This window comes from Filicampus tigris, chromosome 9, assembly GCF_054856515.1.
Source record: "Filicampus tigris isolate MCC_2025a chromosome 9, RoL_Ftig_1.0, whole genome shotgun sequence".
NCBI lineage: Eukaryota > Metazoa > Chordata > Actinopteri > Syngnathiformes > Syngnathidae > Filicampus > Filicampus tigris.
Window position 1 is genome coordinate 18,241,932 of NC_141225.1, and position 27,667 is coordinate 18,269,598.

General features: G+C 42.0%; 3 protein-coding genes across 8 annotated transcripts; 1 reads left to right on the top strand and 2 right to left on the bottom strand.

Moving 5' to 3' along the window:
• Nucleotides 1–79: 79 nt before the first annotated feature.
• Nucleotides 80–9,542, bottom strand: eif4ba (eukaryotic translation initiation factor 4Ba). Of its 6 annotated transcripts, none has more exons than XM_086042008.1 (15): nucleotides 9,400–9,542; nucleotides 7,736–7,861; nucleotides 6,244–6,449; nucleotides 5,980–6,096; nucleotides 5,797–5,851; nucleotides 5,525–5,671; nucleotides 4,995–5,117; nucleotides 4,663–4,839; nucleotides 4,305–4,572; nucleotides 4,098–4,186; nucleotides 3,749–3,992; nucleotides 3,626–3,663; nucleotides 1,728–1,857; nucleotides 1,252–1,324; nucleotides 80–1,039 (listed from the first exon to the last, which is right to left on the bottom strand). In XM_086042008.1, the coding sequence occupies exons 1-15, from the start codon at nucleotides 9,410–9,412 to the stop codon at nucleotides 965–967; spliced, it is 1,881 nt and encodes a 626-aa protein (XP_085898134.1). In that variant the 5' UTR covers nucleotides 9,413–9,542; the 3' UTR covers nucleotides 80–964. The 6 variants fall into 6 exon arrangements, with proteins under 6 accessions (XP_085898134.1, XP_085898135.1, XP_085898136.1 ...); XM_086042009.1 differs by lacking the exon at nucleotides 9,400–9,542 and adding an exon at nucleotides 9,307–9,395; XM_086042010.1 differs by lacking the exon at nucleotides 9,400–9,542 and adding an exon at nucleotides 9,303–9,385.
• Nucleotides 9,543–10,687: 1,145 nt separating this feature from the next.
• LOC147142381 (keratin, type I cytoskeletal 18-like) lies at nucleotides 10,688–14,580 on the bottom strand. Its single transcript, XM_086042014.1, has 7 exons — nucleotides 14,089–14,580; nucleotides 12,941–13,023; nucleotides 12,389–12,545; nucleotides 11,794–11,958; nucleotides 11,575–11,700; nucleotides 11,250–11,470; nucleotides 10,688–10,857 (listed from the first exon to the last, which is right to left on the bottom strand). The coding sequence occupies exons 1-7, from the start codon at nucleotides 14,482–14,484 to the stop codon at nucleotides 10,836–10,838; spliced, it is 1,170 nt and encodes a 389-aa protein (XP_085898140.1). The 5' UTR covers nucleotides 14,485–14,580; the 3' UTR covers nucleotides 10,688–10,835.
• Nucleotides 14,581–21,081: 6,501 nt separating this feature from the next.
• On the top strand, nucleotides 21,082–27,414 carry LOC147142382 (keratin, type II cytoskeletal 8-like). The gene is made up of 9 exons (XM_086040234.1): nucleotides 21,082–21,546; nucleotides 23,380–23,588; nucleotides 24,381–24,441; nucleotides 24,576–24,671; nucleotides 24,772–24,936; nucleotides 25,593–25,718; nucleotides 25,850–26,070; nucleotides 26,483–26,523; nucleotides 27,125–27,414. Exons 1-9 carry the CDS (start codon nucleotides 21,094–21,096, stop codon nucleotides 27,376–27,378), a joined length of 1,626 nt encoding a protein of 541 aa, XP_085896360.1. The 5' UTR covers nucleotides 21,082–21,093; the 3' UTR covers nucleotides 27,379–27,414.
• Nucleotides 27,415–27,667: the final 253 nt, after the last annotated feature.

Below are 27,667 nucleotides of genomic sequence, written 5' to 3' on the forward strand. Positions count from 1 at the left end.
TGATTTTTTTCGTGCACCATTAGCCCGCAAAAATGCAAAGCACTCATCAATTGGAGAAAAGAAACAATTGGGAAGAACGTGCTGTGTACCCCTTTTATTGCAAGCGGGAAAAAAGGTCATGTCATGAAAACCTCCCACACTGCGATCCTCACATGAGGAAGAGAAGGATTCGTGGACAGCAGTGGAGGATGGGAAGACGGCCAGAAAGGAGCGCAATTAAGACTTTCGTTGAAGCGATGATTTCATCGGAAGGTGTAGAAAGAACAAAAGTCTGTACAACGATAAGGGCAGAACAATAATGGCACTTAAAGACTCGAGGTGAGTCGTGAGGCGGCTGTCTGGTGTCATTTGGAGTGTAAGTGAATCACGTCTTAACATGTTCTGTGGACATGTGACATGTGGAAAATGTTCCATGGGTTAGTTTCAGATTCAAATTCAGTGCTGGAAGACAAGATTTGTGATTAAAGTTTAATGAGTAGAGTTAAAAGGATGATTTTCAAATGACTAATAAAATTAATGAATTGATGTGGCCTTGTAGGACGTACGCAAGTCATTATGTGAAGAATTGATTGGAAATTAAAAGTCCATTACAGTGCCATAGCTACATCAACTAGGATCAATCCGCCGCACCTTTGATCCACAAATGTACAAATTTTTTCCCCACTTTTTCCATTTATTTATTACAATTTTTCAACGTTATCCATCACATTTCATGAGCTAAACACTCATTTTCCCACCCCAATTAAAACAAGTCCAGTAGGTGACTATTGTGTAGAACCTGAAAGCGTCCTCAGAGTGGGGCAGAGTTGAGCAGAGGAGGGAGAGGGGAAGGGAGATGAAGAGAAAGGACAGGTTGGAGGGAGGGCTGATTGTCCTCCCAGGGGCTACTTCCACATGAGGAGAATATAAGCTATGTGAAATTATTTTTCTTGTGTTCATTTGCTCCTCTTCTTTGCCGTCTTCTCTACTCCACGTCGCCAGCGTCGTCACCGTCGCCGTCCATTAGCAAAGCAGCGTACTTACTGGCTGAGCTGAACTTCTGAAAAAGACAATCGGGCATTCTCAGCAAATTGCACTTGTGCAAATCATTCAGGTTCATTATTTGGTGCCTGCTGCTGCTGGTGGTGGTTGTTGGTGGTGGTGGTGGGCTAGACTAAAGTGTGGAGGAAGACCCCAAGACCTTCGGGAACAGCCTTTAGCAACTATGACAACTGCCAGAATTCGATACCCAGTGACCAGTGACGGACTTACAGGGATTGGGGTTTCGTCGTATTTCTTTGGCTCTGGCGGTGGTCTGGCGTCTCGGTCTCTTCTGTTATCCTTTCTACAGTCAGAATGAACCCGAAGGTTAACATTCATCAGCAGGACTCACAGCACTTGCCAAGAATAGTCAAATAGCAAAAAGCTGAAACACTACAGGATCACACACCATCCATTTGGGTCATCTACAAGCTGCTATCAGTCATGGTCAAATCTTGTTTTCTAGCTCATGCTATGTTACTGTTGTAGCACTCCAACTACCAACAGGGGATTGGGAGCATTTTGGGGAGCGAATGCATTCAATTGTCCCAATGCCAAAGATTTGATGAAGTCCACCACAATCAAAACAAAGGATGGATCATCAGTTGTGTAGCTTATTGTGGGCCATTCTTTGCAGATGCCCTCATGCTAGCTCCCTGTCTTTTTTCGGTTAACAACTTAGAGTTGCTAAGCTTTAAGTGGCTGACCTGTCTGCCTCCTTTCTTCGGTCTCTGTTGGGACCTTCTCCTCGCCCTCGCCCTGCTCCAGGCCCCGCAGGACCACCTCGAGCCCGTGGGGGGCCCCGGTCCCGGTGAGCACCGTCAGCCTTGTTCTCATCTTAAAGGAGAAGCCAGACAGTTGAGAGAATGGTTGGACGGTAAACTGTCCACTACACTTTCAACGCACGGCAGCAGCAAAGGCCCATCCGTGGCAGTCACTGATGGAGGGGCTATCAAAGACGGATCATTAAATGGCAGTTGGAATGTGGGTCCAGTGAGGCATTTTTTCGCCCTCCATACAGCTTTGCACTTACGGTAGGTCATATTTGATTACAGTGTCCCCCCGCTATTCGTGGGGACTTGAGACTAAGCACTCCCACAAAAAAAGTACTTGACAGCCCCACAAAAACGGTTTATACTTGTATATCGATGCCACAAGAGGGCGGCCAAGCTCCTCAACTCGCTTCAAACAAGTTTCTTGGCACCAAAACGCCACCAAAGCAATTTTGTTTTGGCCTGCACTAAAAATCAGCGACTAGATGAGTTTCTCAGCGAATCCTCAAGTCTTGAATATGCTGGGGAACACTGTATTATTTTGCATTTTTAATCCCTATTTTCAAAACAGCACAATCCAAACAGCTGAGGTTTTCGTGCAAATTTCTAATGAGGCGCTTCTTATAAATGCCAGATATTTGTTTATTAGCCCCCGCATCAGAGAAGCTACAAGAGGAATAGCCTTAAACCTTTGGAAAAAAAGTGGATACATCTTAATATTCTTGTGAGAAAAAAAAACAAAAAAAATCACAGGAACATTCTAATCTTTCATTTTGTTATACTGAAGAGCTCTGGCTCACCAAATGTCACCACAGAGAGCAACAGTCAATGATGAAATATTGTATTTGTATGATCCAAAACACAGAAACTAATGTGAACAGCTTGTCAACTGAAAAACAACACCTTATTAGCCTGTCAAATACTCTCACAATACAGTAGAATTGTCAAAGATGAACACAATTCATTCTGTGACACCTGCTGACTTTCAAGTTCTCATAAAAAAAAAAAAAAAAAAAAGTTCATAGCAAATTAAATATTCAGTGTTCCCTCACTTTTCAAAGCTGGTGACAAATTCAAAGACTCTCACCACCACCCCCGCAATAGTGGAATTTCCAAAAAGTAAAAAGCGAGTGAGTGTGTGTGTGTGTGTGTGTGTGGTTGGGGGGTGCGATATACGCCTCTATTAAACCATTACAAAGCATCCCCCGCAACGGTTCCCACTTAAACAAAATGAATAAATAAGCTACTGATAGGCTTACATTGATTCAAGCTAATGGAAATGGAGCGCGCTCTGCACTATAGCAACTCATGAGGACGATGAAACGTTGGATTAAAAACGCTTACGTTTTTCTTTTTGTCTTAAAATGGCTTACCTTGACCAGAATTCTGCGTCGTACTGTAGCCAAATGTACAATCCCGGTGGATCAATGTGCCTTGTAAGTTGTTGTGCAAACCAAAAGTTAGTTGCTATGACTAACGTTGCTTCTTATTCGTTGTCGTCTTCCTATTTTAAAAGAAGCAACTTCCGCAGGAAGTAGAGGAACAATAAAAGAGTATCTGCTAAATTCTGTCTGTTATTCCTCATCAAATCTTAAAATAAACTGCACTTAAAATATATCATATCATCATAATTAAAAATAATACTACTATCCTAAGAGCAGAGTTGATAACGCATCTAGCAACTTGACACTTTACTCAAATACAACTAAAATGTTTTCTCCGGCTGTATAGTTTTGCTAAACACAACGCTTAACTATTTGAAGTTCCATGTAGACAGCGGTGAAGTTTGCTGAAATCCCCCAACTGTTCCCATGTTCAGCATTGAGCCTTACCCTTTCCTGATCCGCTTTCATCTGCAGAATTTGAGGAACTAAGAAGAGAAAAAAAATAAGAATCAGGGTATAACACAGAACAATGTCCATGTACTTTATGGGCATCACGAATCGTACACCCACCTGAACTTGGGAGGAGCTGAAGCAACAGGGGAGACTGGTGACCGCCCATCAGCGTCAGCAGAGCCACTATTAGCCGCACTTCTCTTGGCCCAAGCATTCTCCTTGGGAGGAGGTGCTGGCATCACCTTCAGCGGTTCCTTGGTGGGGGGAGGATGTGAGGAGGGTGCAGGGGATGAGGACTCATCTTCCCTTCCACTAAAAACCTCGTTCTCCCCAGAACGCTCGCTGTCTCGACACCGGGACCCTGGCAGAACAAACGACGGGAAGCTGAATTGTGTTGTGTGGACAAATTCAATTTTCAATGTCCATCAGTAAAAGTGTACAAAAATATAAACTGGATAAATCTCACCTCTTCCAGAACCACTTCCTGGCTGGGAGGACTCACTTCCTGTACGAGATCTCTCAGTGTAACTTTCCTCATTTCTCCAGCTTGGGTCTCTGGATATAAAAGATAGACTCAAATGTGTAAGAAACTAACAACAGTGTATATTTTGCACTCATTTCCATTTTAGCATGCATATTTACAACACCTTTTCAAGCATGCCAAACCACATACTTGTCTCGTATCTTTCTGTCAGTGCCCCGGCCCTTGTCCTCCTCCAACTGCCTCTGCAGCCTCTCTTCCTGCTTTTTCAGCCTCTCTTCTACCTCCCGTTCTTTGGCTGCCGTGTCAACTGGCTTGGCAGCACCAAAGATGGAGGAGGCCCTGCTGCTGGAAGACTGTGCAGCGGCTGGGGAAGATCCACCGCCTCCGGCACCACTACCTTCCTCTTCCTTGGGCACGCTGCGGGGCTTGAGATTCAACTTGGGCCTCTGCTGGGGAGCTGCAGGGGCAACACGCAAAGTTTATATGGAGTTGCGAAGAACACTCCTTGAAACACTAACAACCAGCAAATTCCAAATGCTGCACTTACCTTTATCTTCACGTCTCTCATCCCGCCGGTCATATCGATCGTCACTGTAACGATCCCTGTCCCCAAAACGATCCCGATCGCCGTAACGGTCGTTGCTACCTCGATTATCATCATAATCCCGACGGAAGCTGCTGCCAAAGGCGCGACGGCCACCTCCACCACCACGAGAGTCATAACCTAGATAGCAGAGGGCACAAGGACAATTGAAGATGATCATGATTGAAACTTGAACTACAAAATGACAGTTAAGATGCTTTATCACAGTGTTGGATATACCAGAAACAGCTATCCAACTAAATCCATCCCATCTCCAAAACACATGGCAGACTCACCTCCTCTATCATAATCTCGCCGGTCTCTATCATCGTAGCGGTCCCGGTAGCGGTCTCTCCCACTGTCATAGTCCCGCCGTGGACCATCTCGGAAACGATCTGACTCATAGCGATCCCGTGATCCTGCATGACATGTTTGCTGGATCTACTTATTTAGCTAAAACACATGTGTTTCTAGTTTGCCTTAAAGTTTGAGGGCGGAAAAAAAAAAAAAAAAAAAAACTACTTCATGCTACTTTTTCCACTGCACAGTGAAGCTTTACTTGTGTCAATTTGGAGCAGTTAGTTTTCCACTTGAAAATCTTAATAAGTCTGTATTTGCAGGAAACTAAGTAGCAGCATTGAACTGCTATAATACTTGTACCTGAAACAGTAGTTCAAAGAATCTTATTGTGCTTGTTGAAAAATGTGCTTTTTGTTCCACATCAAGTTAAAGTACAGTCACATTAAAAAAAAAAAAACTTTCAAGAAGCTAATGCTTTAAATCCAGTGCTATTACATTCTAAAGCAAAATTAAAAATGTGACCTACTCTCTCCAAAGGCATCATCTCTCCTGGGAGGCGCATCGTCAGTGTCTCCACTGGGTCGAGCTCTCCAGTCACTGTCTGTCTTGTCGGGGCCCATGTCCGACATTCTCCCACCGCGATCTCGACCTCCCATCATTCCACTGTCTCTCTCTAAAGTAGAAATACACCCAGTACGGTGCAAATCGCCAACAGGATTAGATTGAAGGATTGGAAGAGACAACACAGTGCAGCCCTTAAAAGGAAAACACACATATATATATATATTCATTTCATACCTTTATCATTCGACTGGTCTGCTATGTCCACACGGATCCTTCGGTTTCCCAGGTTCTTTAGAGGTATGAACAGAATGACAGGAACAAATTAAAAAAGACATTTGCTACTGTGTGTTGTATCTGCTCTGGATTTAGTGCCAAGAACTTCATCTAAAATTACATCTACATGGTGCGTTGCCTCACCTCCTCATTGAGACTTAAGGCCCTCAGGAGAGATTCCACATCATCAAACTCGGCATAGCCAAAGCCCTTCAACCTTTCATGGTTACTGGGTTCACGAGGCAGACGCACTGCACTGATCTGGAGACAAACACAACAGACTCAGATGTCAGGAAATTGGGGCAGCATTAAGACAAGCAACTTTCACAAACATCACATGCAACAATCTTAAAACTGCAGGTTGACCGAGTATGCCAATCTGTGATGGCACTTTAAGTATTTGCTTACTGCCAAGCCGCGGAAGAAGTCTTTGATGGATTCTTCAGTGACGTCATAGGGCAGGTTGCCGAGAAAGGCGGTGTACGGCGGGCTGCGGGGCAGTCGGGACCGGTCAATATTGGGCTCACGAGCTGAACGGGGTGCTGTAGGCAGGATGGACCGGTCGATGGGCGGGGCCCGAAACGAATCCTCATCTGTGTGCCACGAAGTCGACACTGAAAAGATGGACAGAGGGAACCAATGCCTCCACTGTCAAAATTCTTTTTGATCAACTTACTGGCATTTCAGAAGAAGCAAAAGGCAACTAAAATGCCCTACTAGTAAGATTTGTGAAACGGTCTAGAGCAGACTTGGGCAAAGCGCATATTAAAACTACAGATAAATGCAGACTGAAGATGTTTTGGTGAATGTAGATTACATTGTGATATGCTTCTACAATCAATTTTAATCAAAGATGATAATTGTTTATTTACCAATAGCAATTCGTACCATATGTATACAAATTGCAAGTTATCAAAACAATACAATTTAAAGAATTCTATCACTACATTAAAGTAACACGGAACAATTGAGGTTAGTATGTTGCTGTGGCCCTTGGCTACCAAGCCACTCTCTCACATGGCCTCTTTGAAATTAATTGCCATGGCTATTTATTCCAACATAAATGTGGGAAAGAGCAGAATCCATTCGTTTGTAAAACGACAAATGCTGGCAATTGATTTTTCAAATCAAAATGAATTTGCTAAATCTCACTTTGCTTTTTTTTTTTTATACAAGACCTTGACATTTTAACCTTTCGTCAGTGATGAGAGGAACACAAGAGATAGCGCTCGGATTAAATTAGGAAAAGCACTGGACAGAAAATACTGCATCTCCTTTACTTTTGCTAAACAGTTGTCGAGTGTCATAATCTCGGACACCAATCACTGTGTTGGCCATGGGGTAGACAACTTGCACCTTTTTAGGAAACTCTTTTTAGACAACAGCTGACTTTGTCACGACTACATAAAAGCAAAATTATACAAGATGTGCTAAAATGCGTGCTCTTGTTTATCCAAGTAACTTCAATTCTTGGGCAGCTGTGTACAGAGTACTATAAACATAAGGATGAATGCAATTTGCATATTCATAACATAGCCAAATCCCCAAACACAAAGTGACCGTAAATCACATTTGCCCCAATTTTTTTTTTTTTTTAAATCCTAAATACGTATCTGCCCTTTAGGAATGTAGCCCTTGATTTTATGAGGAGTTAAGTTTATATTTACCAAATCAAGTTCAAGACACTCCATGTGCATGTATTAATGTCTATAGAATGTGAATAGACTTGTTACAGCAACACTGAAATATGCTGCCTACATGCACAAGTTCATCACAACACTGCTCTGTTTCATTATTTCTTTTTAAGATGCAAGAGAATATTCCAATTTCACTGCAGAGAACGGATAACATCACTGGATTAAAAAACAAACAATAACATCTTATCCATTTCACTGCTCACCATCACCATCCAAGTCATCAGTTTCATCAGCCCAGCTAGTGGTTTTGACGGGGTAGCTGGTTCCACCTTCGTTCGCCAAGAAGTCGGTGAGAGTGAGGGTCATCCCCTTCTTATTCTTCTTCTTAGCTAATGTGAGAACCACAGAGAGTTTGCATATTGATGTTGTAAACTATCATGAAAATAGCTGTGGAAGTGTTGATGCATTGTAAGGAACAATAAAAACTGAATACTTAATTGTGCTCTGAAACTGTAATCCTCATTAAATTAGATTACAGCGCCATTAACGAGCTATACAATGTTAGTATTATTGCAAGTGTACGTGTGTTGATACTGCTGTGAAAAAAATGCAGTTTTCCACATGAAATGAAGTATGTACATATCAGAAAAGAACTCTTTGTTCCAGTCCACTTTGACAGACACCATTTGAGAAGATGAGTAAAAACAATCTTTATGTTTTGACTAGAATGAGTGGATATCAAAAAGACTAGCAGTGGTTGTGACACATCCAGAATGCGTGCATGCATGGCAGAACATTCTATATTGTCTGAATGGCAAAGAAGTGCAAGAGTTCTGATTCTGAGGAGCAGTTCTGATTTGTTTTGATCAGAGGCAGAAATGGGAGCATAAAGCTGACTGGAAGCTTTATTATGAATTCCAGCAGTCATGACTTTCTTTACATAAAACAGCAAACAAACAGCACGTTCTACATTTGATTATTCTTACTCGCATTTGTATATGCCAGTAGTGCCCTCTTCCGATTTAGAGTGGATTTTAATTTTTAATTTTTTTTTTTTAGGTCAACGATATGCACCAATTTGACAGCACCGACGCGAAAGCGTCAATGCGAGATCTTCGTCGCTAACTTTAGGGAATCAGTCACACAAGAGAGCGCCAGTGCCAACACGTGGCAGTCAAAAAAACTCTAAATTCATCTAGGCGACTCTTGCGATGCTAACCGCAGCTTCGTCAGCACAAGGCGTGCTGACGGGGAGTGTATCCTTGCTGAGCTGGCTAGCTTTTACGGCCTAGCGGACGTTGCGGCGCCACGAATCAAGTGCGCAGTCGTCGCAGCAACGTTGGATCGGAAAAGACTGCGGACAGCCCCGGACGATGAAAGGCCACCACCGACCTGTGTGGCATGCGAGCTAAAGCGCAACAGCTGACCGGCTTTATTTCCGCACATACGTCGGGGACAGCGGCCGCACACGTGGGAAGAGTCCTCGGATAGCCGGGGCTGCTCGGCCCAACCCCTCCTCCACTAAACGCGCTTGCGCCCGTTGGTGCTTAGTGTGCTTCGAGCTTTAGCTAGCCGTTAGCTAACACGTCATATAGCAACCGGGGGTTTGTAATACACAACACTAACTAACAAGTATTTCAAACAAATCATGTCAATTCCGATTTGTTGCTTAAAACAACAACAAAACAGCGATAACGTGTGTAAAACGTTCAAATGGAGTCTGTCGTTGCTTCGTACTGTTACCCTCCTTCGGCGGTTTCGTATCCACCGGCTTAAAAATAGCAACAGACCTATTTTCCACACCAGACGAGGAAGCGAGCGAGAACGTACTTACAAGTCCCGAACGCGAAGTGGCCGGTTATTAGTTGTTAAAACGGGCTGAATTATACCCCAACCGAGACTGTCGGTTCACCCACATAAACCTCACCTGACGCCGCCATGTTGAAGAGCGAGTTCGCGGTAGTTCCCGGATGAAGGCGTCAGCGGGTAATTATCGGGAGCGCGCATCCGCGTTCACGAGTTTGGCTTCTCTCCTCCCTTGGCTAACATCTCCGATCCATCATGCCATCGTTGATTTGCTGCCATGATTTTCGTAGCACATTTAGTCGAGGTTGCAAAAGTACTCACACTCTGTGTACATGTGCAAAAACAATCAAACAAACGACCAAAAACTGTTTAAAGTAGTGATTCAATTCCTGTATTAAAGGAAAAAATTTAAAATATAAGTGCACATACAGCTCCATAGAAATGTAATACTCACCAAATTAAAATGCATTTTTACAGTCAATTACATGCACATAGAATAACTGTTTGGATAACTTGGCGCAACAAAACAGACTCATCTGCACTAGAGCTGAATGATTTTGAAAAGTCTTAAGTGCGACTCCGGACTCCCCCCCCCAGTATTTCGATTGCAATTTAATGTGCTATTATTTTTTCAAGGTGTTTTTTCATGTATTTTTTTTTAAAGAAACAAGCGATTAATTATTCTGTATTACAATAAACAATATTCACTAAAAGAAAGGCAAATTAACCACAAATTATGAAAGGTAGTTATTTACGCTGTTCATTTTTTACTACATTTTGAAAAATGAAAGTAAATTTTCTACATTGTTTTGAGCTGATTCCAAATCTGCCGTTGTTTTTTCTCTAGCACATCAGGTTTTAATAATAATAATAATAATAATGACAGTAATGAAAAATAATAATAAATGTGACATGGTAATATGTTTAGTAATATTTATGAATTATGGGTTAGGTTCAGCAACAGGTAGATTTTTTTCTGAAATGTATCTCAAAAACCGTATGTGATAGAAAGAAAACGTAACGAATTTTTTCAAATCAACGTCAAAAATACGTATAAGGACACATAAAGCCATCTGATTAGAATTTGCTGCAAACCAGTGATATATATTTTACTGATAGTTGTTAACTTACTAAAGTGTTTCAATTGCAGTCTTTTAAGCGTTCAATACAACAACTTCATGTCAAGTCATGTGAAGAAGTCCAATACTCAAGCTCAAGGAGAACATGCAAACTCCATACAGGGAGGCCCTAACCGGGATTCAAACGCAGGGCTTCTCTATTGTAAGGCAGATGTTCTAACCGCTTCCTCATCGTGATGATGTCGTTCATATGTCCTTCTATCAATATATTAAAATGATCTAGATAATACGTTTTATATTGTGAAACAAAAATACATCAAAAGTCAACACTGATGGTCAACAAATTGTTTTATTGCCGCCAGGTCACATATTTGTCAATGGCCTTGTTCACATTAATTCATGTGATGCAATTATGTTGGGGAATTATATTTCTTGGGACAGTCCTGGATCGTCTTTCACAGGAACTGTAGCCGGCAGCTCATTGGAGAGCATCTTGGAGCCTGTGCACAACACAAAGGAAATAGGTTGATGGTTTGAAAAAATATATATCATACCATTTAAAGAAGTGAGATCAGCGTTTCCTGCACAGCCATCACCCGAATTTGGTCTTTTTACCCTGTCTTCATCTTTATATACAGTGCAAGCTGCAAACGTGAATGCTCAAGTAATACATTTGGAACTTGAAATCATCATCATGCGATACATCAGCAAATCTCACGAGACTTCAATTAGAGTCCAAATTTATTTATTTTCATTTTTTTTGTGTTATCACCACGGATTGTACAAGTCAAGGCAATGAGGAAAAATGAGATAACAGAGCCAAAAATGGAACTCTACTGTGATCGGGACAGGACTTGCTGCTCATTACAATATTAGTTTCAGTGTAACTTACTTGAAATCGCCGCCATCCAGCAGGCTCTTGTAGGTCTCGATCTCAGCTTCCAGTTTCACCTTGAGATTGAGCAGAGCCTCGTACTCTTGCGTCTGCTGGTGGATGTTTGAGCGCAGGTTTCCGAGCTCCTCCTCCAGATGTAGGATGATGGCGTTGTACTTCTCCATTTCCATGTTGTTACGTAGCTCTGTGTTGCGTAATGTGTCTTCTAAGGAGGCTTTCTGATAAACCATCATAAAACAACAATGAGATGTTTGGGAGGATTTTTGTATTATTCAACTGGATGATATGAAAATGCACCCAAATACAAAAGACACATGCTTACCAAGCTCTGTTGAGATGCAAGCTCGATTTCCAGAGTTTGTAGCTGTCTGGATAAGTCACTCCGGTCCATTTGGGCACCCTGGAGCGCCTCTGTGTTCTGTGATACTTGCGCCTGAACATCTGCTGTCTAAAGTTGAGAGAAGGCAGGATATCATACTTTTGAACCAAACTACAATTCTACTCACTTTGTTCATGGTGACCCTTCACAGCACCGCCTTACCTGATTTTCATGCCAGCGTTTGAGATCCTCTGCATTTTTGAGTGCGATCTTCTCATAGTTGCCCCTCATGTCCTCCATGATCTGGGACAAGTCTTGGCCTTTGGGGGCGTCGACATCCACTTGCACACCTGACTGGGAGATCTGATTCCTCAGCTCCCTCACCTCCTACACAACAACACGAAGAAGACAGAAAGCACACACACTTTAGAACTCACTCAAAAGAATCAATTCCCATTGCAAATGATGAAAATCATCATCCATCTGATCAGTTCATATCATGTTAGACATTTACCAATAAGTGGGGTCACTACCGGCCACGTATAGTGTTATCAAAAGAGTTTTCTGTAGTGGTGTAAAACTGCCCTGGGACGAGAAAGAGCATTGGCTTTCTGAAAGCAGCATTTTTGTTATAAATCTTTTGCTGGATGTCATATGGAAATGAATTTGTCTGTTGAAGTTTTGAACATAATTGTCTTGCTTTCATTTCTACTTGAACAATGCAACAGTAGTGAATGTACGGGAATAATGATATGCACAACTCAAGGATAACTTTGAATGCCAAATACTGGCAATTGTCTGTGCACTGTACACTCACATTCTCGTGATTCCTCTTGAGGAATTCAAGCTCCTCCCTCACGGCTTCGATCTCGCTCTCAATGTTCATCCTGCTCATGTTGGTCTCATCGATGACCTTCTTCAGCCCGGCGATGTCAGCCTCCACAGATTGGCGTATGGCCAGCTCCGTGTCAAACCTGCACAAACCAACACTCTATTACAAACATGCACTGCATGTTTTGTTGCATACTGACGCTGTCCAATGAAAAACATGTATCTACACATCTTGCTAGTGAAAGCTTTTAAATCCGAAACACATAGAAAATGTGTTGTTTTTTTGTATTCCCGATACAAAAACAAAATGGAACTATTCATAAAAAAATTGGAATTGGGTGATTTTCATCCTTCATGTCCTCAAAAGACTTCTGGTGTTCAACACTGTGGTGTTATGTGAGATACTATTCTCTGTACAATCCCAAGTGTGGGTGGAATTGTTTTGTCTGCCCCGGCAAGGCCAAATCGCATGTGACAAGGAAGCCTAGAGTTGCCACATATCCACCACACGGAAATCCAGGAAGAGAAAACAACATACTTGACTTTGAAGTCGTCAGCAGCCAAACGGGAATTGTCAATCTGGAGCACCAGACGAGCATTTTCCGATATCTTGTCAAAGATCTGAAAAACAAATAATGACAGTTATTTGTTGATTGTTAGGTGCTTTTGCAGACTTTATTCTGTTCATCTTCACATTGGGGTTTTCGTTCATCATGCAAGATTCGTTTTTGACTTCGTATACAATAATAATCCGCAGATGTGATTTGGATCCCTGCATCTGTTCAAGCAACCAAGAGTCAGATTACACAAAGGGGTCATGGAAAAGCAGGAAGAATGTTCCACTGGAAGCCCTCTCCTCCTTGAAAACGATAGTTTTCCTTGTGAATAAATGTTGTATCAATCAAATGTGTTTATGTTCGTGTGTTTACGTGAGTAGAGAAGTCGAAATTCTTTGTGGGAGGAAGTGAATCTCTTTAAAAGCCATGGTATCCTGTCTGGCAGGAAAGGGAACACACACAAGCCTTTACGAGTTGGGGAAAAAGTGTCATTATGTGAAAGTCTGTGAAAAGATATTTGGCATTTGGAGAAATATGTGACATTTGACTCTGCTGAGTGCAGCTGATTGTTATGCAAGCCGCACGCTCACACACATACAGTATACATCGGCACACACCCTCATGCTGGCAGGACAAGATCCTTTGTGTGCGTCTTTACCACACATCTGTTTCACATTGGGGCCCAGGGACACGGGGGGAGTGGCGTAGAATGTCAATTACAAGCAGAACCATTTGGGGAACTTTTGTATGTGGAAGTTTCTACCCTCATGTTGGTGACTCATCAAGGGAAGTTGTGAGCAACTTGAAGCAGATTGATGGGGGATGGTCAGAGCTGGGCAACCACACCCTTCATTCTTATGCAAGAAATGTGACAACTGACAAAATAAATTGTGCCAAGTAAAGTTTCCTGAGTCTCGGTCAGAAATGTGCAGTTCCTCCTCAGATTTAATCATTTTAAAAAAAGATGACAATTCTTGGATTGGACTAAAATTGTTATGACTTCATCACAACAGAAAAGTAAGGGCCGCAGGGTGAGACAAATTTCGAACCTCTGGGATAGACTAAAAGATACCTACTGAAAGCAACTTGCCGATATTGTCATCATAACCCGACTGCTTGTTCCACCAACCTGTTTGCGGAGGTCTTCAATGATGGGTTCATACTTGCTGTAGTCTCTCATGTCAGGCCCTCCGGTCTTCAACGCCTCCCTGATCTTCATCTCCAGCTCCTGGTTGGCCTGTTCCAGGTTCCTCACCGTATCAAGGTAGTTGGCCAGGCGGTCGTTGAGGTTCTGCATGGCCCCCTTCTCGTTGCCCGTAATGCCGGCTCCCATGCCGCCAGATGCTGCCGCGGATCCCACTGCTAAACCACCACCCATACTGCTGCCCAAACGCTGGGAGGATACGGAGACGGACGAGATACGGGTACCCTGGCCACCGGCACCGCCGTGGGTGCTCAGGGCACGATAGCGGGGTGAGATGTGGGATGCAGATATCTGCTGAAAGTTGGATCGCCTGTAGCTCATGGTGGAGAAGTTTCTGTGTTACAGAGAAGAATGTGAGAAGTGGAGACTTGCTGCTGGTCGGCGTCAAAAGAGACGATGGCGGTGGGAAGTGGGGAATTTATACTCCTCCTTCTTTCCCTCAATCTCAGTTGGGCTTTTTAGACCCTGCCCACTTCAACATCGCCCCATTTTTCATTTGCTGCTCTCTCTCACGCTCTTCTTTGCCCGCGTGTTTCCTTTTCTAACTTAGTGTGTCTTCAATTGTCATGGAAACATACAAAGCATATTATATCCAACAAACCCTGCATGACCAATGCAAATCAGTTTAGACAGAGCAGAGGCAAATGAGGGAAGTGTAAGGTTGCATAATCTTTCACACAGACTAATGAAAGAACTTGGCAAAAACAACCAAATGCTCTTGTGTTACCCATAAAAGGAATAATGTTTGCTTTTCTTTGTATTCTCCAGGCTTGGTCAATCAGTCACAGATGCAAAACCATTTTGCCACATGCAGAACTTGCACATATAAAAAAAAATGTAAAGGCTTTGGGAAATAAATACAACTGAACTGTTAACCAGTAAATGCGCAATCACAAAGTTGACTTTTTCGATTGCTTGACTCCTTCAGTGATAACCGCACCTATAGCTGTAATCACATTTCAACACAAACAATAAGTTAACAGTGAAGACAATGACCGTTCCCACATTCACAAAGAAAATCCAAAGGACACAAGCTTCCGAGATACCCTGGAGCTTGTGGGAAAGGGGAGATGCACAAAGACAGTGCGTTAGCTGATACCACGCACATAATGCAATCAAAAACTCAGATAAAGGACACCTTTGTTCACCAATCACATTATATCTGCTGATCCGCACATAACAGGTCTTCTATTGATACAATACGACTGAAGACCTAGCTTCACAGATACCTTTGATAGTACGTGCTGAAAGAGCTCTTAAGAAACAACAGCTGACATCACAAGGATCAACATATCAATATCAGGTTGAAATATGCTACAGAGTTCCAAACTCGCATAAACAAAAGTACTTCACTTTGATTTTCGAGGAATGTGTTCAGATGGAACTGTAAGAGGCCATAGTTCCGCCTTGAACACCAATAGCACCCCTACAGCATTTAGTGCTTTATTCATTTAATTATTTGTATTATCGTTGTGAAAGGTGCCCCCTCCCCTCTCCACAGAAGCTGATAGCATCTTCAAAGAAAACCAAAGCAACTCCGTCGCACTGTCAGGAATGGGGGCCCCTGGCGCCCTGACTTAAACTTTAAACTCTGCATAGTCAATGTGACTGACTTGGAGTACCGGTAATATGATTTTGGCACTTGTAGGTCTAGCTCTGCAACAACATTGACTGAGTCAAAAGAACTTTCTGTTTCAAGACTGTCCAAATTTCAACGTCACCTACTAGCTCACTCATTAGTTAGAAAAGAAAAAGAAAAAAAACTGTGGAAAATCCGGTTTGTGAAGGGAAGAGCGAGATATAAAGAGGAACGATAAATTAAATCCGCATGACTCAAACCGCATGACAGCGTTGCGGCTGTCTTTATTTGCATGGAAAAACAACATTTTTCATGACAACATTTTGCTTCACCATCACAACCCCCAAACAAACAAATCAGGGTCTGCTCAACTCTTGCCCTAATATGCCAGGAGAAAGGAGAGGTAGACTAGCAGTGGCTGTTGTCTTGTCATTGGAAATATAATGACTGAAGCATTTTACGTGCTTCATCAAAACGTGGCCACAAATGCGTGCATCTTTAGTGGCTATTAAAGACTTCATATAACAAATCTGAACGTGTGCATTGTTCACGTGCGAACACCTTAATAGTTGATACAGACCACACGAGAGACAAATCCATTGTTTTCATCTTGATCGAGCCCACGTTCACTTGAAGTAACAAGTAGCCACAATAGCTGAAATTATTTCCTATCACTCAGGCAATTGTCAGATGGATTAGGATAATTGCAAAAATTGGATCTGACGTGTTCATGTGGATTGCACAAATACGATAGTTGACTACAAAGTAGTCTGCATTGTGATGTAAAACTCGACCTTCCTGATATTTTCAAAATATTCAGGTTTTAAAACTACTCATGTGAGCCAGATTATAGGTAACCTCTGTTATAAAAAAGAAAGCCAGAAAACCATTCAGTGACCACTGAAACAACTTGAAACTTATACAAGTATAATAAACAGAAAATTACTAAGGGTTTACGATGAAAATGTTGTGCAAAACAATTGATACTGGCCAGGACACAATACAAATACTGCTACTCTTAATCTATTAAATTGCACAACCTTTTGAGTAAATCACTGTAATCAATTTCGGCCTGCCCACTGAGAGCAGACTGCTTTACTTCTGAGTTTCTTTACTGCACGTTTCAGCTCTTTCCACAGATGTTCAATAGGATTTTGACAGTGATGCGCGGTGAGACTCGTGGCTGCTGAGACACTGATATTGACATATTGAAATAAAAATTATACATCACCATTAGCTGAAGGCGTCTTCTTAACACTCCCAACTTTTACAGTCGTGATTTGCCCTGATATTCTTCGCAGCCTCTGCTGAGGTTCCTCTCAAAAGGTGTTGTCTTACCGAGCACGCCAGGGCACAAGACGAAACTATTTAAGTTTTTGATAACGCAAATCTATTGCGTTATAAAACAATATTAAATAGTCTCGTGATGTACACTGGCTCCGTATTGTCTTAAGTAACTTCAGTGAAACATTTAATATATCCTCCATTTTTCAACCCACTCAGTCTTTGAAGTTTGAGGTCAGCTAAAGCTATTTACATGCCATGATGAGCCTCCCACCATGTACAGTAGCTGACTTCACGGCAGTCTGTCGCTGATTGACAAGTTCGCCAGCTCGGGGCGCTGAAATTTTGCACACCCCAGCTTGGTCCTGTCTATTGCATTGAAGAGAGCTACTGTGCCTGTAAGACTTTCAACAAGAGTTCGATTTGCACGCCTCAGACTGGAAAGATGCCAAATGACTCCACATAGTTAATTGAAACAACTTAACTTAAATGTATACTATTTTCTCTTTGCATCTAAAAGGTATGCATGTATGTGAAAGCATTTTCAATTTAATATTACATTCTCATTATTTCATTTTTGCCTTATTCAAGGCGACTCAGTTGAGCAGTAGGGTGGGGATCTAGCGCCCTCTATCAACCAGTGGCCACTGCCCCGGAGAAATAAATCAAAAGTATTCATCTGATGTGTTATAGATGTAAGAATGAAACATAAAAAAGCACTGTATTCACTGTAAAACAAGGAGGGGGCTCGGTTATGTTCTCAAGTTGTTGTTGTTGTTGTTTTCTTTTTATAGAGCAAGCAACTACCTGACCTTAGCATGGTAGGCTTTCCTCACCATCTTAAAATGTGCTTGCTTGGGGCGAGTTCAGATATACGGACTCATGCGAATTGTGCACACCTTTACACATGTGAAGAATGAGTAAGTACCGGCATAAATAAATTGGAGCATTGGTAAGAAAACTGCGGTATGTGTGTTCTATAGACTAGCAAATTATTTCTTAATTGCCCATCAGTATGTTTCAAGTGACAATTTTAACAAAGGTTACATTTGTTTGATTGAGTAATTTAGTAATTTTGTACGAGCATGTGTTGGGACTGGTAAATATGAGCACGACAACAGGGAAAAACTAAGTTTGTATGTCGTATGTGTTGTCCCGCCATATCATAAAAATACCAGCCTTGTGAAAAACACATGTACAGTACATCATGAGCAATAAAAAACAGTGTAATGCCACGCATGTGACACGCGTTTTCAGTTTGCTGTCACCAGGTGGCAGAAACAGCAATAGAGTACACACAATCAGAACCTTTGTGACTTGGCTCATTCAAACCACATTTCAGCAGAAAGTTGTGAGGAGGGCTATTTTAACAGTGCTGTATTTTTGTGTATTTTGCACAACTGGAACACTATATTTGAACAGGAAGAAGTGAATTTAGGGGCCATTACTTTCGCCTAATAAGGCTTTGCATCCTAGCTTGATAAGGGTGCACTGTTCTGCTATCTCTGCTACTCCAGTGTTTTTTTTTTTTTTTTTTTCAAAAGCACATTGTGAACCAGTGACTGGACAGTGACATGCATCATGGAGGCACAGCCCCTTATTGGGGCAGAAACGCCCTGCAGTGGTTGAAACCTCTGCTTATAGGAGATTGAATTGTTTGTTGAAACATTAAAAGTTCGTCTTTTAGCAAAATGCTATTTGCAAAGAGTGCAGCACAGCTCTGATACCTGCGCAGTCAGTCACCTTTTCAAGAAAGAAAAAGCACACGTAAACTCACGGTGGCCTAGCAAAGTGCGTTTGCATGTGCCATCACTACATGATACTGTATACACATTTTTGTGCTGCAACTTGGTGTTTTTAATAACTGGCGGAACTGTTTGTGCCCACAGCAGTGGTTCCCAAACTGTTTTTGCAGAGCCCCCCTTTTGGAGATTAAATTATTTTCAACCATAACCCATATTTGCAATAACTGCATCAAGCCTGAGACCCACTGACTTCACCGGACTGTTGCTTTGTTCATTAGAAATGCTTTTACAGGCCTTTACAGCAGACTCTTTCAGTTCTCATTTGTTTCTGGGGGTTTCTCACCTCAGTCTCCTCTTCAGGAAGTGACATGCATGCTGTATTGGGTTCAGGTCCGGTGATATACTGGGCCAGTCAAAGTAGCCCCGATTATGAAGTCCTTTGTTGTGTTGGCAGTGTGTTTTGGGTCATTGTCTTGTTGCATGATGAAGCTTCTCCTGATTCGTTTGGATGCATTTTCCTGTAAATTGCCAGACAGGTTTATTTTCGGCAACGTCAAGAGGGCAGATGTGTTATGTCGTGTATCCTGAGCAATAATGGACCTATAAAGCTACTGTATGTGGAGGCAAGGCAGTAGGTGAATTTTATGACTGTCTTGACCAATAACTTTTAAGGCTTGGCAGGACCCCCCCTGAACACAGTCCACAAGTCCAGCCTCAAGCGTAAAGCTTTTAAATACGATCAGTTCTTATGTTACAGTTTTTGTATTTTTCTAGTTTTGTGTTTCTAAACATGTTTATTGCCTCACCTAAAGTGGTAATACTCTCACACATAATGTTTTATGCATGTTTACTGGATTCTGTGTGGTGGCAGGATTATGCAAAAAATACTAATCACCCTAAAAAAAAAAAATCCTAATAAAATCGACCAATTCTCACCAAAATCTGTGGAGAGGTGTGGCTCGGGTAACGAGAAATTAATTAAAGATGACCTTCCATCGTAATTCAGCCCCCCACCCCCTTTTTTTATACATAACAAATGTCAAAATAAAATAAAAACTGCTGGGATATTATTGAAGTTTAGAACCTTTTTTAAAATTGTATTTCAGTGTCAGTTGGTAATGTCAAAATATTTGGGATTGGAAAATAAGCTTTTTTTTGGAACTCCTGTTCAACTTTTAATTGAGGAACCATGCCCTCATCCTCTTTGACTTGTAACATGCATGTGCGTCCTTCAGCACATTCCTCACTTGGAGTGCCACTTCGCAGCTTCATACAAATCAAAACGTCACTGTCCTTTTAATAAACATGCGATGAGACATTTTGTCCTTTCAGCCCACTCGCTTACTTTCCTAATGGCGAAACAGAAATCATAAGAAAACTATTTGTTTGATGCTTGAAGAAAACAATGCAAAAATACCACCACTAAAATGCCACAAATTTCCTTACCAGTGGTTCTACTATGATCATATTTTGTGGAAATCCATGCAAAACACATTTGGCGAAAGGGCCCAAAATCAGAAGACTTTTTACCGAGTGGATGATCTTTATCATTCCTCTTGTTGGATTTTATGGGTAATTTAAAAGGTATTTAAGACTTAAGGTGGGACAAGAAAAAAAAAACTGTGTTTGCTCTTCACTGGCTGATAAAGAAAGAATGTTCATGCTTCAATGATGTTGATCGCACTACCCATAAAAGTCCACTTAACTCTTGCTTTTGCAATACGTGCTGTTAATTTATGACATTGTGAGTAAAATATGTTTGTCACATTTCTGAGACCTGCAGTGGCTGGCCACAAACGCGTGGAGCACATCACACAGTGAGACGACAATTTACTTTGCAATATGTCACCTCTATGATAAGTGAGGTAACATAGAGGCACGCAAATTGATGTGCCGGTGGGGCGTCTACGGAGATTTGAAACAAGAGGATGCTATTTTAATGTCAACTTTAGTTTTATGGATGAAAAAGGAAAAGTTTGAATAATGTCATTTAAATGTTCTAATAGCATAGACGATTTTGTGTGTGGTTTTATAGAAGCTGGACTATTATGAGTTCTGCCATTGTTTTGAACCATTTGCTCACTGTAAATGTGCAACAGGATGTAATTTTTTTTTTTCCCTTGACAAACACTCATCCCCACACCCCATGTCATATTCTCGCGTTCAGGGTAAAGGCCAATCACAAACAAGAAGGGACCCTCCCCTGTTCAGATAAATAGCAGCAATCCTCGAAGGTGATCTATCTGCCTGACTCTCCTATCTTCATCAGAGTCTCCGAGCCTCCTCTCACCCCACCTCGCTGCTCCAGAATCTTTTGCAATCATGTCTGCCAGAGCTGTGAAGACCACCACCTTCTCCACCTTGTCCACGTCCAAGGGCCCGAGTCACGGCTTCAGCAGCCGCTCCTTCTCCGGCTACGGAGGTCGAGGTGTGGGCGCTGCCAGGCAGAGCTGTGTAGTCCGCGGCTCCTATGGTGGGGTGGGCAGCAGCGGCGCCGCCGTTGGCGCCGGAGGCTTCAAGGTGGTCGGTGGGTATATTGCTGGTGGGTCAGGCCAAAGAGCAGGTGGATTAGAATTTGGCTATGTGGGCTTTGGTGGGGGCATGGGTGGTGGTATGGCCCAGGAAGTGGTGGCCCCCATCACAGAAGTGACTGTAAACAAGAGCCTGCTGGCCCCCTTGAACCTGGAAATTGACCCCACCATCCAGTCGGTCCGCATCCAGGAGAAGGAGCAGATCAAGACCCTCAACAACCGTTTTGCGTCCTTCATTGACAAGGTCAGTCACCTTTATTAAGAATCAAGTTTCATCAGAGTGTGTGTTTTTTATTAATTGGGCCAGTAAGCCATCTCCATACGTACCTCCAGGGTCACACAGAGTTATGTCCTCACGCAAGAGGGTTTTAAAAACACTCTGTCCACTTCACTTGACTAAGAATCAAGTTTGTTCAGAGCATGTTACTGATGACTTAATGTATAGAACAAAATTTCTGTTTTTGTTTCATTGGCCCAGTAAGCCACCCACCAAAGTTTGAAAAGCTAAATTAAAACACATTTCATCCAGTCAGAGGCCTGTAAAAGCAACGTCTCCTGTTGTGCTTGCGTCAGTCATTGTACAAAAAGAAATATGCACACTTTCTAACATAAAAAAAAAAAATCTATATTTGAATAAAGTTTAAATATGACCTGAAATTGACTAGTGACCAGTCCAGATTTTAAAGCCGTGATGGATGGAAATAAATACATCATCACAAATCATGTCACACATTTCAAACGACACAAGCCAAAAAGCTCTGCCTCCATACACACACATGCTGTAGACGGAGTTTGGAAAAGACGTCAGTTTGAAATGAAATTGCGATATTATGTTCATGTGGACATAACCTTAAACATGGAAACAGAGGAATTTAGAAAATCAAATGTGCTCACGTTGAAAGAGATCCAGCTTCTCGACTTCTGAGGTAATCATTAAAAACGTTTCTGTGTGACCATATACAACCTTCTAAAATAAAAGTATTGCATATTATTTTCAAGGCAAGATGTTGGATAATTGTTCACCTTGCTGAGATCAACAGAGGACTCATTACTAGTACTCAGCAATTTGGTACAAATAATGGCATCTTCTTTACTCTACACGGGTGGTCTACAAATACTGATGTGTTTATTTCCTGGCCAGTGTCCCAATACCCAGCCGTGGCTGGTTGCCAAACCTGGATGGCCTGTGTCAGGTGGGGCATTTGACTGCCAAACAAATCATGCGTGACTCACAGAAGCCAAAAATTGAACAACCCCTTTTTAATTACTGTAGGCTAATATATTTTTGCATAGTTGCCAGTATTGTCAACATCAACGTGAACATGTAAAAAACAAAAATGAGTGCTGCTGAAATTGACTGATAAAAACAGGAATCATATCCATCTATGTGAATGTTAACCGCTTCATGATGTTAGGTCGTCAATCAAAACCAGCAGCCTCCATCAAACAATGCTTGCAAAATCACACTCAATAATAAGAATGAAAAATAGGCTCTCAGCCAGTGATTGATCAGCTGTTATTTACATGTCGCCCCTCGCAAGTCTGCGTTGGTTTTCTTGTTTAAGGAGGCCCCCAGAAAAATGTGGGCCAGAAGTTAAACTGGGGGAATCAATCACACAAGTTCTTAGCACTGTCAAAAAAAAAAAAAAGAAGCCCTCTACCCCTTCCTCTATATGAAACTACACTTGCATGTTTGTTCTGTTTGCCCAAGACCCCACCCAGTGTGAGGACAAGGGGCAACAGTGTGTAACAATTGGGAAACACCACCATCGTGTGCTAAAAGCTGCATTGTGGCTCCAAGCTGCGTGAGTAATAATTGACACGACGTTGATGTTGTGGTGTCACAGGCGTCATTTTTTCATTCATGGCTTTTTTTTATCCAGCCACACAGTCGAGCTATTCATTTAGTGACTACTATCTCTTCACACATTCTGAAAAAAAAACCCCTTATCACATTCCATACAGTTTATTCATTAGTGTCCATTGTCAGGTCTCTCCAGGAATGTATGCATCTTATCTTGTAAAGAATGTCCTCCTCTGAAAGTTATTGTTGTGAAATAAAGGTTTGATTCTGCAGGTACGCTTCCTAGAGCAGCAGAACAAAATGCTGGAGACCAAATGGAAACTTTTGCAAGAGCAAACCCCAACATGCTCCAGCATTGATGCCATGTTTGAAGCCTACATTGCCAACCTGCGCAAGCAGCTGGATAACTTGGGCCATGAAAAGGTCAAACTGGAATCTGACCTGCATCACGTGTCAGGTCTGGTTGAGGACTTCAAGAGCAAGTGAGTTGCTGTTTAATTGGGACTCCTCCGAGATGGATGACAACTGCTTTACAAATATAGTGGAACCTCAAAAGTCAAACGGCATCATACACACACACAAAACAAAAACAACATTCCCCCAATCCCCTCAAAAAAATGTAACAACTTTTTGGAGTTAATTATTTTCATGCACACAGATTCTATTAGATAAAGAGGCTTTACTTCTGTCTTAAAATAGTCGAACAGTGTTTAACTACAGTATTGAGCTTCTTTCTTCTTTTTTTTTTTTTAAAAAACAAGCATAGCATAATACACGCGGAAATAAGTAAGCAAATAGATAACGGCCTGCTTTGATCATAAATCCGGCCCACCACACCTTTACATTATCGAGATTCATGTACAGTAATATTTGTTGCATTAATTTAGCAGTCCCCACAACCAAAATGAAATTGGTCAATTAAAATGTATTTATTTTTCATCCATTTTTATTCATGTGTCTAAATAAATAAGTGATTATCTATTAATTCCAAATATGAAAATAAATAAGTAAAATACTACATGTACGTTTACCACAGTTTAATTATTTTATGAAATAATTCGTGAAATTATTGTAATTGAGCACACATACACAAAGCTTAATGTGTCTGTAGATAATTCATTCTCCTATTTTTATAATTGTAGTTAGCATTAATTATATATGCTATTAATTATGCATACCGGCCCAAGTGTACTTTGGTACTGACCCTGGCCTATACCAAATTTAGACATTGTCTACGTATAACTGTTTGTATACGACTCTTTGTATGTTATTAGGTATGAGGATGAAATCAACAAGCGCAATGAATGTGAGAACAACTTTGTCCTCATGAAGAAGGTCTGTTCACGTCTTCCGACTTTTTTTTTTTATAATAGCTACACTAAATGTAGTTTCCAGCACATAGGCCGTTTGTTTATACATTTATTGGTTAGTGTGCAACAATGCATTCTTTGCCGTCTGTTGCCACGCAGGACACAGATGCAGCGTACCTAATCAAAGCAGAGTTGGAGGCCAAACTCGTTGGACTGTCTGATGAGCTTGACTTCCTGAGGCAAATCTTTGAGGCTGTAATGAACTTACTTTCAAAAGTCACTGATCTACAGGATACCGATGACCTGTGTTTAAGTTTCACGTCCGTATGTGTGTCTTTTGGTTGTCCCCGTGTAGGAAATCCATGAGCTGCAGAGTCAGATCAAGGATACATCCGTTGTGGTGGAGATGGACAACAGCCGTAACCTCGACATGGATGCCATCGTTGCTGAAGTGCGTGCCCAGTATGAAGACATCGCCAATCGAAGCAGAGCTGAGGCTGAATCATGGTACCAGAACAAGGTAGTGCATATTATGACAGGAAAGTCTACGGAAAACGTTACATTCGATGTCGATACAAATACACAAGGAACCTGACTAATTTTCTTTACAAATAAGAAGTAATCACTTTTCATCTGTGATCAATATCTTCTCCTTGTGTTGTGTTCTTTATCAGATCTCAAGTTAATAAACATCTGTGATACAGTCATTTACGAAGCTAGGATTATTATTTTCCTTGGGAAGTCCATGGGCCAAGGATATCTCAGGGGGTCTGCACAACAAAAAAGAAAACTCTGATGAAAAAAAAAAAATCCAATTATGTTCCTTATGTCCTGCGATTGGCTGGCAACCAATTCAGGGTGTCCCCCGCCTACTGCCCGAAGACTGCTGGGATAGGCTCCAGCACCCTTGCGAGGATAAGCGGTATCGCTAATGGATGGATGGATATGTTCCTTATGGGAGACAGGCAGAAATATGGAAAAAAAAATCCGGAAAAAAATCGGAAAATAGCTAAAAGTCAATTATAATTTTAAAGTCAGGTCTGGAACCTGGGGTTGTCCAAGCATATTTCAGGGAAAAGGGGAGGGGGGCAGTGCCCCTGTGGGCCCCCCTCTAGCTCCGCCAGTGGACACAGTAGATTTGACTAACCCACACATGCTGCATTTGCTTGCATCTAGTATGCCGATTTGCAGCAGTCTGCTGGTAAATGCGGCGAAGACCTGAAGTTAACCAAGGCGGAGATTGCTGACATGAACCGCAGAATAATGAGGCTCCAGTCTGAAATCGACATGGTTAAAGCACAGGTGAGGAGTGGATCAGCACCAAATGATTCACTTTCAGAAATAACACTTCCTGCTCACCCTGCTCACTAACTTTACAGTATAAATAATGAAAACAACCAATGATCAATTAACCGCTGTTCTTCCATTATCAGATAAATAATTTGGAGGCCCGGATCGCCGAGGTTGAGGAGCGCGGCGAGCTGGCAGTGAAGGATGCCAAACTCCGCATCAGAGAGCTGGAGGAGGCTCTTCAGAGGGCCAAGCAGGACATGGCCCTGCAAGTCCGCCAGTACCAGGAACTGATGAACGTCAAGCTTGCACTGGACATTGAGATCGCCACCTACAGGAAACTTCTGGAAGGAGAGGAGGACAGGTGTGATGATGAGTTTTTTTTTTTGTTCAACCATGTTGTCGTGTTTCTTGATTCTATTATTTCATTTATTTATATTTACCTTCTATTTAACTAGATTGGTGCACTTGAGATTAAAAACCCCTTTTCAAGTGAAATCTGGCCAAGACAGGCATTGGTAAAAACACAAAGTTCCAAACATGCAAAGTACAATTTACAAAGCACAACATTTTGCGTTAAACCATCTATGAGTTAAAACTAAAAATAAATTGTTCAGCCAGCTAAAACATTGACATCCCAAGTAAAAACCCATTGTTAAACTTAGCTTTTTCACAAGACGCAGAACATGCAATTTAAAATGAAAAGATTCATCAATCAATATGCCAAGACATTTGGAGCAGTCCACAATAATTAAGGTCTATGTTTCTCTTTCTAGGTTGGCAACTGGAATCAAGACCAACGTGTCCAAGATGACATGTATGTATTCCATTCATTTGAAATACTTTGGGCTCTATTTTCAAAGACAGCTGTTGAGTAAATGCTGGCAGACCCTGATTTTCATATCAGTACAAGGCTCCCTGCGCGTATTTGCCAATTTGGCAAACTGCTTCTCCGCCAAGCCGGGCGGGCCAGTGCAGCAGAAGGAGTGTCTTGGAAATGTGCCTGGTGGAGTGACAACATGGTGTCAGAAAGTTGATATAAACCTTGCACCTGCTCAGATCACATTTAACACCGGCATCGGGTGTTAAATGTAGTCTAATGCGTTATATATCATTCATAAACATGTATTCAGAGGACATCAAAATCTCTGAAATTTTAAATCATCACGCTGGGCGGCACAGCTATGGGTTTGTCAAATGAATGATCTTCACGGCGCAGGTGCTTCTGCTATGTCGAGACTCTAGTGCACGATTAGCGCTCTGCATTCAAAGGGTTTGAATGGAGCCGCTTTAATTGGCCATGACATGACAGAGGTGCAGCCCTCCCTCTGGCAGATCCATCGGCCTCTGCTCATCTGCGAAATTGCTAACATTAGGTCCAGCCCGCAAAAATAGAGTCTTTTTCTTTTAATGCACAGCTGTAAACTACAAAGCTTATGGCCTGGAGAGCTCCTGTACCCCGTCCTACGTCAGCTGCTCATTTGGCGCCGTCAAGGCGAGCGGCGGTTCTGTGTCTGGCTCAGACACTGCGACGGTGAAGAGTGCCACTACAGTCACCACAACAGAAACTGCGGTGAGCACTAGTGAAGAGAAGAAGGAGGTGGAGGGGCCCGCTGTTACAGAGACCGCTACTATTGAGGAGCAAGTGGAGGTTGAAGCTGTGGCTGAGTAATCTCTTTACGACCCATTTTAGTTGAATTTGGCAAGAAAAATCACACCATTGCTTAAATGTTCATAAGGAGACTGCTCTTGCTCTTTCTGTCAAGGATCTGTGATCAGCAAGTGGAAAACCAATATATCACTGCCAATTGTAAATTTCAGTCACTGTCAGGTCTGTCCTCCGGGCAGTACATGCATCCAGCCACTAGATGACTCTGTGGCATAGGTTTTCCTGAAGCAATAAATCAAACTGCCATTTACGTGGAAGCCTGTTTTCTTTTGTCAGGGAGCGTGGAATTTGT